The 13,575-nt window shown below is 35.7% G+C and overlaps 1 protein-coding gene across 4 annotated transcripts; it reads right to left on the reverse strand.

Moving 5' to 3' along the window:
• Positions 1–1,649: 1,649 nt before the first annotated feature.
• alkal1 (ALK and LTK ligand 1) lies at positions 1,650–12,274 on the reverse strand. Of its 4 annotated transcripts, none has more exons than XM_079638069.1 (6): positions 11,778–12,274; positions 11,139–11,405; positions 8,119–8,172; positions 7,050–7,130; positions 3,522–3,595; positions 1,650–2,311 (listed from the first exon to the last, which is right to left on the reverse strand). In XM_079638069.1, exons 2-5 carry the CDS (start codon positions 11,392–11,394, stop codon positions 3,531–3,533), a joined length of 456 nt encoding a protein of 151 aa, XP_079494195.1. In that variant the 5' UTR covers positions 11,395–11,405; positions 11,778–12,274; the 3' UTR covers positions 1,650–2,311; positions 3,522–3,530. The 4 variants fall into 4 exon arrangements, with proteins under 4 accessions (XP_079494195.1, XP_079494194.1, XP_079494193.1 ...); XM_079638068.1 differs by having other exon boundaries at positions 11,745–12,043; XM_079638067.1 differs by having other exon boundaries at positions 1,698–2,311; positions 7,050–7,133; positions 11,778–12,271.
• Positions 12,275–13,575: the final 1,301 nt, after the last annotated feature.

Raw genomic sequence — 13,575 nt, forward strand, 5'->3', positions numbered from 1 at the left:
GGAATCTGATTAGACTGTTTGTGAAAGCCCAAGATACCTGTCATTTTGACTCCATAATCATCTCATTCTGAAGTGATGTATTGATGCTTTCAGACAGAGTCTTAATTAAGATGCAAGCCGTCAATGAGCGAGGGGTGCAGATATATTTTCAGCGAATTGTTTGTTGCCAGACATTGAGAGTTAAATGTCTGAGGATTTATGTTCCCTTGGACCAGTAAAGCCAACAGCTAGCCTATTTCATAGAAGGCTCTAAAAACCACTTGAACCATGTCACACGAGATAACAGTGATGAATGGTGAAGGAAAATTATTTCCTGATATTGCTTTCCCAGAGTTTCACTGTAGAGCACTGGAGGGAGAGTCACCTTTTCACCATTTAAAAGGGGTCATATCATGAAGAATCAGGCAATTGTTGATCTTTTGATTGCAATTTAAAAACATTCATAACTTCCTCTGTTGTGAAAAAAGAGAGTTTATTAACACTAAGCTGAAAAAAAAACTTTTTCTGTTACTCATTGAACAAGTGAAAGTGAAAAAAAATTCTCCATTTACGTAATTCTAAGGATCAGAGAAAGAGTGGAAAAAATATATATAAATGTACCTCTGGGAACAGAAATAACGGTAAAAAATGCATGATATGACCCTTTTAAACAGACTAGAGACGTGTATAAAAGAAAAATATGTCTGATAAGCAATATTCTGTGAGGCATTTACAATACTAATTATTTTGATAAGTTTTCAGAGACATTCTGGCGTGAGAACTTGAAGCACTGTGAGTTCTGGCGCAGCTTTCAAGTGGACGCTTCAGTATGTTTATGTCACACTCTAAACAACAATTAAACTCAGCTCAGGGCCACATTTCATGTTTGTGTTAATAACCATTCAGATCAGATGAGGTAAATATTTGATTACGATGGAGATCGAGATAAAGCCACAGTTTTAGTTGATCTCAAAATAATCTAATTTGCATCGTTTTAGCAAAACCCACATAAGGGGAAGTCTAAATGTTTGTCATCCCTAATACAAGAACAGGATCTCCAAGAGAGAATAGTCTTCGTTTATTTGCTCATTTAAAGCAAAGTCCGCTCTGGTTTGTGTGTTTTTTTAGATTTAATCTTCTTACTCCAGTGCTAAATTGGTCCAGTGACCATTTCATTACTATATACGTTCTATATACTTACTATATACGTTACTATATACGTTATATAAAATAACTATACGTTCTTTTTCTGAAAAGGGTGAGTGCAATCAAAATGCACTCCACTCCCTCATCTGATCTGAATGGTTATTAACACAAAGATGAAATGTGGCCCTGAGCTGAGTTTAATTGTTGTTTTAAACATAATATTAAGATGTGAGCAATTGAGTCAAACAAGACAGACTTGCCTCACTGTTGCTTGGGATATATGAATGATGAATAATATTGTGACAGATTTATGATTTTATGTTTCCCCTGAAACAGAATAAATGGATTGTTGTCAGCTATTATGAAATCTGCTCAATTACGAAAATAGAAAAAAATTATATTCAAATCAATCATTCACCAATAGTAGCTAAAAGAGACCAAAAACATATTTTCATGCTCACACATAATTTTTCATCAGCCATGTGAATGCTTTAGATAAATATATCATCAGATCAAACATTTTTTATAATACAATTTTAATTCATACAAAGGAAAAAACAAACAAGAATGTTGTAGTGCTTGAATGTTTTAATTCGTTCAAAGCATCAGTGCAATTTTACCATTGTTATCAAACAAACAATGTTTTCATAATTTGAAATAATTCATAATTTGAATTTCTATAAGTGCCAATGGTAGATATCATGAAAATGACAGCATGGTAAGAAACTTTCATATAGGCCTACACAAATACATTTTTTTAAGTGTAAGGGATGAAATATTTTTAGATTTGCATTAGAAACAATACATTTGGGACAAATATATTTAAGAGTAATAATGGCTTAATGAGATGCATATTCAAATATCCTCTCTTGTAATTAGGACAGAATATTTACAGGTCATTTAAATAAATAATTGGCTGCAATGATAAATAATACTTTCTTTAAAACTCATAATATAAAAAGCAAAGCTATTAAAAAAAACCTACATTTTAAAGCATGTAACAAACATAAATTATGGGAAAAAGCAAAAAATATTGTATTATTATTACAGAACAATTATACTGTGTAAATGGAAATGACAGAAAATAAAAACAATGACAGTTAATTGCAAGGATTTGAAGGCACTTCCTTGGAAAAAATAATTTACTCCAACATCTCTGGAGTTTCTTCTTTTATACCCTCAGGACCTGTGGCACATAAAGAATTATGTGTCAAATATAATAATCACATTAAAGTTTACTTTTCATTTAAATCAATACTTTTAAAATTCAGTTACAGTTAGAAAGGCGTATGAAGAAGACAGCATACGAAATTAAGTTCCAGCAACTCAACCTGTCATACACAGAAACAATGAACTTCAGACTTGAATGCATTACTCTCCACTTGAATGGAAATCACTTATTCACATCATAAAAGACAATTTAACCGTTTCTAATTGATTCAAAGGAAAACCAGTCTGAGCAAGAGTAATCATAACCTAATAAAACACCGTAATTCACCAGCCACATCATTTGACATTCAGACTGGTAATGGATTCTTTCACCTTTCACTAACAGGTTCTTTAAAAGTCTCATTCCACAGCTGTCATGCTGCCGATGATGTCGCAGGACAGACTGATTCTAGCGTCACGGTTTGGTCTTGAACTATTTTGAATGTGTTTCTAAGAATTAAATGAATAATGTTGGATTCTTTTACACATGAGCTCTGACTGACTGTCAAGATTGTGATTTCGTCATTTTATTATACAATTATTAAATTGTACAATCTACCAGGAAAAATTGTTACAAGACAGAAAACATCTGCTAGGTCCAAGTGGAACATACAAATTAGTTTAAGTTGTTATACATTTAATTGCCATTTTAACAATTATGTGAGACTTTGTCACATCGCTTTGTGTATAATTTCTTCAAAGTGGTTGGTTCAAGGAAATGTGTGTTACAAGTGGAAGATGTCTAGATGTTGTTTTCTGTCTGTGTGAACCGTGCATTAACTGCATGCCTAAAATGCACCAGATGGCCATGATTAAACTGACATTACATCTTACTCAATATTTCTTCTAAGGTTTCAGTTAAAGAAGCATGCAAAACGTTCCCAACAGTAACTGGGAGCAGGCTTGACTATCATATTACAAATGTTGCAGTTGAACTTGTTTCAGAAAATAAATGAATAATGTTATATGCATGTCTATAATTATGAAATATTCATAATGTTATTATATATTATATTACTTTTACATAAATTGTTTTTAATATGCATGGTCATGTCAAAATTATATGGATTAAATAAATACATTTAACAGATTTTAGTACATGGAACCAAATACATTCCACAAAAAAACCTTAACGTTAACTTGCTTACAAATAGTTAGTTAATAACAGCAAAAACCTTTCTACTTACATGCGGTTTCTATGATTGTGTGCAAAGGGGACTCATAGCTAGCCTTGTCAGCAATCGAGCACATCTTTTATAATCTGTTGGGGACAAGACAAAGAAAACAAGGAATTTTTACTTTCAGAACGTTAAACAGGCATATGTTAGCATTGAACTTATGCACAAAATTGGATGATCGCATAAAACATCTGCCAATAAAGCAGCGTTTCATCTCGTGTTCAAGAGAAGAAAATCGTCACTTCCTGGGAAATTGCTGCAAAATATTTGTAATAAAAATTATAGTTGCTGCAATCGGGGAAGCCACTATGGCTCTTTTTTCCTACTGAATCAGAATCAGAATGAGCCTTATTCCTATCACATACAATTTGTCTTGATGACAGAATCTTCTATGCATGTACAGATATGTTATACAAATGCAAGGGAATGTGAATAAGAGGTATGAATAGTGTTGTGTATTGCATGTTTATTGCCCATTGTTTATAGTATTTAACTGTCCATGAGGTAGATGGCCCAAGGAAAGAAACTTTTCTTGTGCCTGGCTGTTCTGGTGCTCAGGGCTCTGTAGCACCGACCAGACGACAACAGTTCAAATAAGAAGTGGCCTGCATGTGAGGGGTCCAGAGTGATTTTGCCAGCCCTTTTACTCGCTCTGGATGAGTACACTTCTTGGAGAGTGAGGAGGGGTATACAGATGATCCTCCCAGCAGTTCGGACTATCCGCTGTAGTCTTCTCAGGTCTGGTTCGGTAGCCTAGCCGAACCAGACAGTTACAGAAGTGCAGAGGACTATGAGTAGAACAGTCAGAAAGCTGGTGATCCACTGAAAGATATAGCTAGGAACAGAACGCTGGTTAGTTTGATCTGGAGGAGTGTTGGATTGACGGTGTTGAAAGCCGAGCTGAAGGATCTTCACACAAGTCCCTAGTCTGTCGAGATGTTGGGGGACGTAGTCCAGTGCCATGTTGACTGCATCATCCACAGACAGACTGTTTGTCCGAAAAGCAAACTGCAGGGGGTCCATTACTTCATGCTGGTGAAATGTTTCTTGCAGACTCTTCAAACTTGCCTTGCCTTTCCTTCATAGATCGTAAGTGCAGGATGGAGGGAGAGTGGGGTTGCTTGAGGTGTTTATGTATGCATGGAGAGAAGGTCAGAACAGGTGTGGGGTGTAAGACCGGGTTTATCAAACCTGTACCAATAAAACTAATTTAGGTCATCAGCGAGTTGGTGATTCTACACAGTGCTCTGGGATGGTGTCTTGTATTTGGTGATGTCTTTCAATTTGTTGGCTGAAAACTGGGTTCTCAGCTTTTTAGAGTAGTTTCTCTTAGCCACTCTGATCTTTTTTTGTCAGAAGTGCATCATAAATTACTTTGGTCTCAGAGCGTGAAGATATAATGGAATAAACACTGTCATGTTATCTTGCGTTCGGATGCCTGGTGTTTGGGAACGCAATCATGTGAGGCACTTCTGGGAGGTCATTAAACCAAATTATTCTGATGACAGACTTCGGCTCAGGCATTTCAGAATGATCAAGCCAACATTTGAGATGCTGTGCAATGAAATTGCTCCACTGATTAGTCCAGTTATCCAATCACATCCACCGTTGAGGCGAAGTCACGTGAGCTCTTTTGTTGCACATCAAGGTATTTATTCTGTAAATGTGGTTATGTGTATGTGTCTTCTTACCGAATAAAAAAAATGATCCACCTCATTTGAATGCTTAAATTTTTTTATGCATTTTCAGAATTTGTGCGCATCTTGGAGTTTCCATCCAGTGTTTTTTAATGCGATATCCCAAAATGCATATAAAAATAGGTGGATGGAACTATAGTGACACTCTGGCTTGTGCTGTGACATGAAGCAAACGTCACCACTTCAAACGCACTGATGAAATTCAGTTTTAAGTGGGGCTCTCATACCATCACAGGATGATGTATACAGTATATGAACATGGCTAAGGGTTAGATGGATCCCTGTAAATAGCTTCATCTCTGCCCCAGTAATGCACTTGATGGCCTAAAATGACTGTGTGGGTTCAAGCACCACATGCTTCCACCCTTAATGGTGTTTGTGAAGTCTGAACATCCCATTGCTGTCCTGTTCCAAACACTGTTGCTGTCATTTTCTCTCAAGGTACTGCCACGTTTCCCTCCCTCTCCTTTAAAAGTGACATTTCAAAACAGAACTCAAACACTAAGTATCTTAAAAGGATATGGCATTGGAATGGCTTTAGATTTACTGTTACCGTACAAAACGTAATGATGTTTTATTATATGTGAACTTGTGAATCCTGTTTCAAGTTTACTACAGTTTAGGAAGCATTTAAGTCATAAAAAAATGTTTTGAAGGCAGAATCTCTGATTTCGCTGTGAATTATTATGCTTTTTGCCATTCCGAGTGTTCCTCATGGCTGCCAAGTGCTCAAATACAGCTGGTCGGTTATGCTCACACAAAGCTCACCGTACCAAATAACATCTCATTGTTATACATATTCTGCACTTTCTTTACTACTACTTGCAATAATTCATATATCCTTTTTTAGAAAAGAAATATCCACAATATCTAAGGCTGAATTTCACAACCCTTCTTTCTCTATGGAGAACAACAGAAGAGGGTCATGGAGCAAGTTCACAAAACATCTCTAGCCACTAACACACGTGTTTTTACTTAAGAAAAAAAATACCCACTTAAACAACCAATGTCAAGGGGAAATAAACCTACTATTGTGACCCAGAATATAAATCTGATCATCACTTTGGGCAACTAGTTGGTCTCTTCTTTGTGAAATATAAAATTTAGTACAGTTAAAGAATAAGAGATCTGATTAGTTTTGACATTTCTGCTCTCTACACAGAGTAACACGATGGGAGATGAGCGTTATTTATTGGAAAAATCGAAATCTCTCCTGAACGCCACAAAGTCCATGAGGACTATGGGTGGAGGAGCTTTTTCGTTGCGGTGTAACGCCCTGTCAAAACAGTTTGTTTTACTTCAGAGAAATAGAAACGTAGGCAGCATTTCTATAGTCTCTATAAAACACAAGCACATACATATACAATGAAAAGAATTTGCTGAAGAAAATATTCAAACTGCAAGTAACAATTCATTAAACGTGAATTTCCTAAATCGAAAAACTGAAAAACGTACTCCAATTATCTTTCATTTATTTACTACTTCTAAAAATGTTTTTTTTTTACATTGTATACAGCATAATACAACATAATTAATTAAGATCATGACAACATAATTCTAATTTGAGTCAGCAGCAAAACATGTCATGTATTTAACCCAAAATGAAGAGTCTGTTATCATTCATATCATTCCAAACCTGTATGCATTTCTTTCTTCTGCAGAACACAAAAGATATTTGAAGAATTTGGGGGTCGAAACCACATTGGACCCCATTTATGGACAAATAAATACTTTTTTGGTGTTCCATAGCAGTTAATAATCATCCAGGTTTGAAATTAGTAAATTAGTAAATTTTTCATTTTTGGGGGAATTATTTTTTAAATATTAAAGATATACGTACATGTCGGTCTGGAACAATCCCTTGTGTTGTGATAAATTCTATGGAAATGTGTCCTGCATTCAGATGGAAACTTGACTGGTCCTGCTTGGAAAAAGAAGATTTCAATCATCAGGTTGTATGGATTAGATATTCTGGTGAATTAAATCTTTCGGCTTTTAATTTCTACCACTTCTTAATGTCTACTCAAGCATTATGCCTAATCTCACAAACTTGTAACAAAGAGGATGGTAAAGTAAAGGTGCTGTAACTGAGTCACTTTTTTCACTTGTAGAACCCAGAAAGAGAATTAGTGCATGCTAACGCTTGACATGCCATCACGAGGGCAGAGACTTAATGATTCTGATTCTGGCAAAGCCGTTACAAAGTTTAATTGTATAAGCTTCCGGATAACAGATTTTCACACTAATTATTGTAGATGAACAAAGATTCTGCAATGAATAATCATCTTAAATGTGCTTTTCCTGAAAAACATTTGGCTGGAGTAAATGTATTTCACAACCCTATAATGAGAATAAAGAAAGAGGTACTGAATACTGCACATAATATTACTATACTTTTTAAATAGCAAGTGAACAGAAGCATTATTTCACAATTATCATTTTAAACAGTAGTATGCTACATTGTTGTCACATGACCCTACATTTGTCACATGACCTTATCAAGTTGCATGCAAGTCAATGAATCATAGCTATTATCTTGGACATTTTTTGTAATCCAATTTTGTTAAAATAGCCTTCACTTTTGCCAGTCCAATTAAATGATGAGTCAAGAAAGAGATTGGTTTGGCTTTATTCTCGACATCGGAAATGGAAGGTCATTTTTAGTGCACTGCATTGTGGGATACAGTATTTCACAAAGTAAACATGTGGCAAAGGTAGCAGGTCATATGACAAGGAAAATCCACATACTGTGCATGCACCGCATACTATATATACTGCAAACAGTAAGGGTATTATAAGTATGCTATTCTGAACAGAGCTGGATCACACATCTCGACCTCATCAACAGGAATGCATGAAATATTTTGTACTAAAAAAGATGAAATATATTGAAAGGGGTTTTTGTTTACCTGTAAAATGTTCTATAAATTTGTCTTTCATGCTTATGTCTCTTGGGACAACATCTGAAAAAGACAGACAAAAAGACAGTGTTAATGTTTCACCCCTGGCTATAATCAGTAAGGCTCATATACCCCTTCATCGACACCAAACCAGAAATGTGTTCTTTAACTCATAAAATGCTAGATATTATTTAGCAATTTGACCATTTTGAACTGAACTGAATTAAGCAATTGATACTGTGGGTTAAAACTGACTCACCAAGTAGCTTCCTCTCAAACTGAAGCAGTTTGAGAAACATATGAAGCTGTTATTGCATTTAGCTTGATTTGGTTTGATTGGAGACATTTTATGGATGAAAATAAGAAAGAGCACTGTATTTGTGGAGTAGTTTCTCCACTGTATATGGAGAAATACTACACAACAATTTGTCTCATCCAAATCAAACTTTGCCTATTTTGTTTTCTTTTCTGTAAAATATATCATGGAATTAGTTGTTAATCTGGGACAGCCTACTATATTTATATCTAATTTTTGGTCATTTTAAAGTCGGTTTTAGGCTTAACAAAACAACATGTACATTTTCCATGTTCCTGCATGGAAATACTTAAGTATCCCTTTGGGTAAGTATTAAATGAGTTCAACAACACAAAATCTCTGCCAACTATAACATACGTTTACTATTCATCACATCTCAAATGGAAAATTAAGACTTTCTTTTGTTGATTTATAAAACCTTGATATTTCCATATTGAGTAAATTGTGAATAATTAATAAAAGACACATTACAAAGTTAATATAAGCATTTATTGTAAATTCAGGCAGAAGATAATGAATTTCTGACATGGAAAATAACACTGCTGTAATATTAACGGATGTTATTCAGTGTATTTAGTCTGGGAATGATTATGTCATCAGCTTGCGGCCAGCTCAGCTCGACACTGAATACACTCTCACATGGCTTGAAGTCATTGTACAAGACTTTTACCTTAGCTATCTATAAAGAGATATCCCACTGACATCTATTATTAGTAAACTTAATAAAGACATTCTTAATGAACCATTTGTCTTATTAATGACCTCCCAAAAACGTTTGCAAAACTGAAAACATGATTTTAATTTGCAGCGGTCCACAAAGGTAATTTACAGACAGTCTAGTAAATACTATTAATATAATTTGTCAGATCTCAAACTCATAAAAGCTTGTAGTGTACAAATGTGCAACAACCTTTTGGAAAACTTCCCCTCTTAAGATGATGATATAACTGATTACAGTCATATACGCCATGTGTTTGTCTATGGTCACTACATGCTTGATATAATAAAGATGGACAGCTCCATTCAAAATATACAATAAATCCCAGATTGATAATCCAGCACTCAGTAAATCAGCTTGAGGCTTGGGGTCCCTGCTCATTATGTACAATATGTGGCCCGCCCGACCCTGGGATACGTGTCCCCGCATGTAGTCTATATCACTTCCAGCCTATTGGAGTAAGGAGATTATTGCATGCAAAGTTGTAATGCCTATCAATGTCAGGTCCACAAATCCATGCAGCAGCTAATTTTAACCTGTCTCAGAACATATGATAACCAAGACTGCGTTATGAATGAGTTCCTCTGTCATTCAAGATACAGCGATTTTTCTACATTTATGATGCCTACAGATTCTTCTATTGTGTGGGTCATGCTTTTCCCATTTTTAATAAGACAATAATGGTGATGATGCATTATCAAACACCTATTAATATAATTACGGGTCCATACGCATGTCGCATGAGTCTTATATAAGATGACTAACTGCCTATGCTAATGGACTGTTCTATTCTGAAGGCTATATAGTGCAGTGTGTTGACTGTTTGGATTATACAAAAGTATCAGCATCAACTCACATTTTAAAACTAGCATGTTTTCACTGGATTAAAATCAGTCTCATTAAAAAACTTTAAAGGCAGTAAAACTCAATCAAAGTTCATCCAGATCAGCAATAGCAGATGTTTATGGGTGTAATTCTTTCTTTGGCACATGAATTTTGTGTAACAACGCATGTCAATCTTTTTATTTATTTCTTTTTATTATGGCTAAGACATTTAAATAGACAATTCTGAATCAGCCCAACCAGAAAACTGTCACTGTAAAAATGTCATGAAATTTGTTTTATAGTCAAACTAAGTAAGGGTTAAGTAGGCTAAGTGAAGAAACTACGTAATAGCACAACCCAGAAGTTAATCTGTATTAGAGTATAATGAACTATTCTCAAGGGTATCTGAAATGCTAACATGCCTCTAAACACATAACAAACCTGGTCAGCTACTATAACATGTCATGACATGGAACATTCAGTAGTTGCTGTAAAATATAATGATCTACTAAATGATATTTACTAGGCTTCGCAGCACAAATGGTAACACTCTTTTGGCAATTACAACGAGTACTTTTAAGTATTATTATTCCAGCATGGACAGCTTCCATTACATACAATTTAAAGGCACGAGTCATTTTCATTGGGTTCAATGAAAGATTTCAAAGGTATCAAATACTGTCCGATATATATAACTAAAGTTACGCTTTAGGCAAATTTCAGACAGACAAAATAGTCTTACATGGATGAAATGCACTCAGGTTTTTACCCACAAAATGCAGGTCATCAGCACTGTTTTCTAATGGCACACATGATTTCTCAAGCTTTTAAACTTGTCTTTGTATAGTCCTTAGATCTTCACAGATGATTTGAGCATTATGTGATCTGTCTAATAAGACCATGAGCATTCATGTTTCTACCCTCTGCAGATCAAAAGAGTGTCCCTTAATCCAATTTCATATAATTTTTACTGGAATTTTCACAATGACCCCAAATATTACAGGTTATGTTGCTGTCACTGCAATGCAAGACAGTTATGAACAGTTGTCCATGCATTTAGCAATTAAAGCATTAAAAGTGCAGTTGATGCAGGCAAAAACTACCACTAACAGGAAGTAGTTAATGCCCAGGATTACATTTGTATCGTCACCTGATCTCAAATCAGCTTACCTATTGGTCTGCTGTTGTCCGGCTTGGACAAATGTGCAGTCTTTTCACGTGAGGAAAACTTAATATCTTGAGAGACAGAGTAGAGGCCACTGGTGATGCGTCTGGACGCGGGCTTGTCCCTGATCACTTGCAGGATTAGATTAAGAAGAGTTTTCCTTTCCGTCTCCTTTACCTCCGTGCTGTCCATGCACTGGCTGGAGGTGATGAGCAAAAGAATCATACTCAACAATATGTGCCATCTCTTCTCAGCCCGCATGGCTTTCCAGCCTGATAAACGAACAAAACAAGCGAATATTGTCATTATATCCTCGTACCAAAAGTTCTACGTGCGTAAAACACGCATTCAGACGGCAAAGCAGTGGCGCAGTGGTCCTGCGTTAACGAGTCCGACCTGCAACACTCCTTACTGTAAATAAAGCCTAAATAATTTAATAAGACTCCCTAAGTTTTTAATAAAACGCCGACTAAATGTACATTAAATTACCCAAATTCAACTATTTTGCACTGTATAGCATGTTTAAACTTTGAAATCAGAGAAACAATTCAATTCACTTGACTATAATCATACAGTTTGTTCTCACATAAGCAAAATAAATAGCAACTTACGCGATTATATAGCCTATTGGTAGGTGCTTGTACCTCTAATGATGCGGACGCAAAGTTGTCAGAAAAAAAAATATCCTCCAACAGTTTCTGTTGTCTCGTGTCTTTCTTGAGAACATGCGTCTTGTTTTTATACGTCAAGTGCGAAGCTTCTTGAATGTAATACAATCGATTTCGGGTGGGTGGCAAATGTAGACATCTTTCTCTTAGGTTTTTTTTTCTTTCTCAACTCGTGGTCAGTTCCTTTGACATTCGCCCCTCCTTTCGTTTTAAATTCATCACAGAAGTTCAGATAACTATAAAAAAAAAGTGTCTCAAACCTCCTCTCTGACGTTTATTAAAAGAATCATAGCTGGCAGAGAGCTGGACGCGTAAATGTCCTTGGAGATATCCATCGCACCACGTCCCCCAGGGAAATGATGGGGAACCTCAAGTATCCATATATCCAAATATACTCGCTTAAATGTAGCTGAGCTCTGAAATTAACGCCTGGATGTTTTTGTTCATGGATGGCCGGGTCTTGTGACTGCACTAAGCGCGCTATCCTGGTAAGCCCTGCTTGTTTCCACCTCCTAACTCTATAGTTTGCACTTGGCTTTGTGCTGGTATTACACGCGTAACGCATACATTCCAGGGTTCTTAACTTTTGTATCTACAAGTAAACGCAGATCAATAGTCTAATTGGGATGATTTTAAGCACTTAGGCAACATATTTTATGAATTATCACATTGTCTCAACCTGTTCTCATGCCTTAGGTAAGCACTCGAAGCTTGGTTATTTCTTTAAGCTTCTTAATATTTCTCTGTAGCCAGCCCCCCCAATCCCCATGGGGGTCTGTGAAGGTCCTGCAGGGGTCATGTCCTGGAAATCTGGCCAGCCTTCAAGTTTGATACAGTGTGTGTTGGTAATGATTTGTAATAAATATATTAAATGCAAATAATAATGATAGATGGAATTTAAATTCTAAAATGTTGACTCACTTTTTATTTGCATAACAGAAACATCATTCATTTCATTCTAAATTATAATTCAGACTGCAATATTATAGCCTAAAAATTAATAAAAATGCACATAAACCAAACAAATGTAAGTGTTTACAAAAAACAACAACCAAACAAACAGACACTAAAAATAGTTTAAAGCTGTTATAATCTAGCCTTTAAAACTAGAATTGGTGCCATTAATTATCTTGCAGGGGATCCCTAAAAGTTAAAAACACCTTCTAGGTTTGATTCATTTAAAAGTACAAAGTCAAAAGGCACAATTTCACACAGCTCTTGCTGCTCTTACAGGGATGTCACTGAACCTGCTTCTCATATGGGAATTTGAAGGAAACGGCATTTTCCTCTCTTGACATCAAGATGGCTTCATGCTGACATTAGGAACATAAAAAAAATATTTTCAGTTACTTGAATGTCACTTTTGCATTTAAGCTATGCTTTACTTTTAAAGTAACCTTTTAACTTTACATATTAAAGTGGAACAAGTGATCAGTGCCCTGATATTGCCTTTAAAATACCAGAAACATGATTATGGTACTTACTACCACCACCACCACCATCGTTCTTATAGGCTACACGAATACTTGCACTGTGTGTTTGAAAGAAGGATTATCCACTGTTTTAATGCAGTGCATTTAACGTCAAGTTTCCAGCCTGTCAGATAAAAAAAGGCAATGAATAAGATTGCTGGCGGTAAATTTGAACATCCAGCAGACGCGCACGAGAGATGGTTCACCTCATGATGACACACTTGTGATTGGCTGAATGTTAGTCCACTCAAATTTAAGTAATACCAGAGAACACGTGCAATGTGTTTAAAAAAAAAGTGACA

This window comes from Phoxinus phoxinus (assembly GCF_949152265.1).
Source record: "Phoxinus phoxinus genome assembly, chromosome: 15".
Taxonomy (NCBI): domain Eukaryota; kingdom Metazoa; phylum Chordata; class Actinopteri; order Cypriniformes; family Leuciscidae; genus Phoxinus; species Phoxinus phoxinus.

Bases quoted from the DNA above. Each gene is read 5' to 3' on its own strand.
- alkal1 (XM_079638067.1), bottom strand. From the start codon at position 11,394: ATGCGGGCTGAGAAGAGATGGCACATATTGTTGAGTATGATTCTTTTG. The intron at 8,173-11,138 runs GTAAGCTGATTT...TGTCTTTTTCAG, and splicing joins GGACAACAGCAGACCAATAG to ATGTTGTCCCAAGAGACATA. The intron at 7,134-8,118 runs GTAAACAAAAAC...TCTTTTTCCAAG, and splicing joins ATTTATAGAACATTTTACAG to CAGGACCAGTCAAGTTTCCA.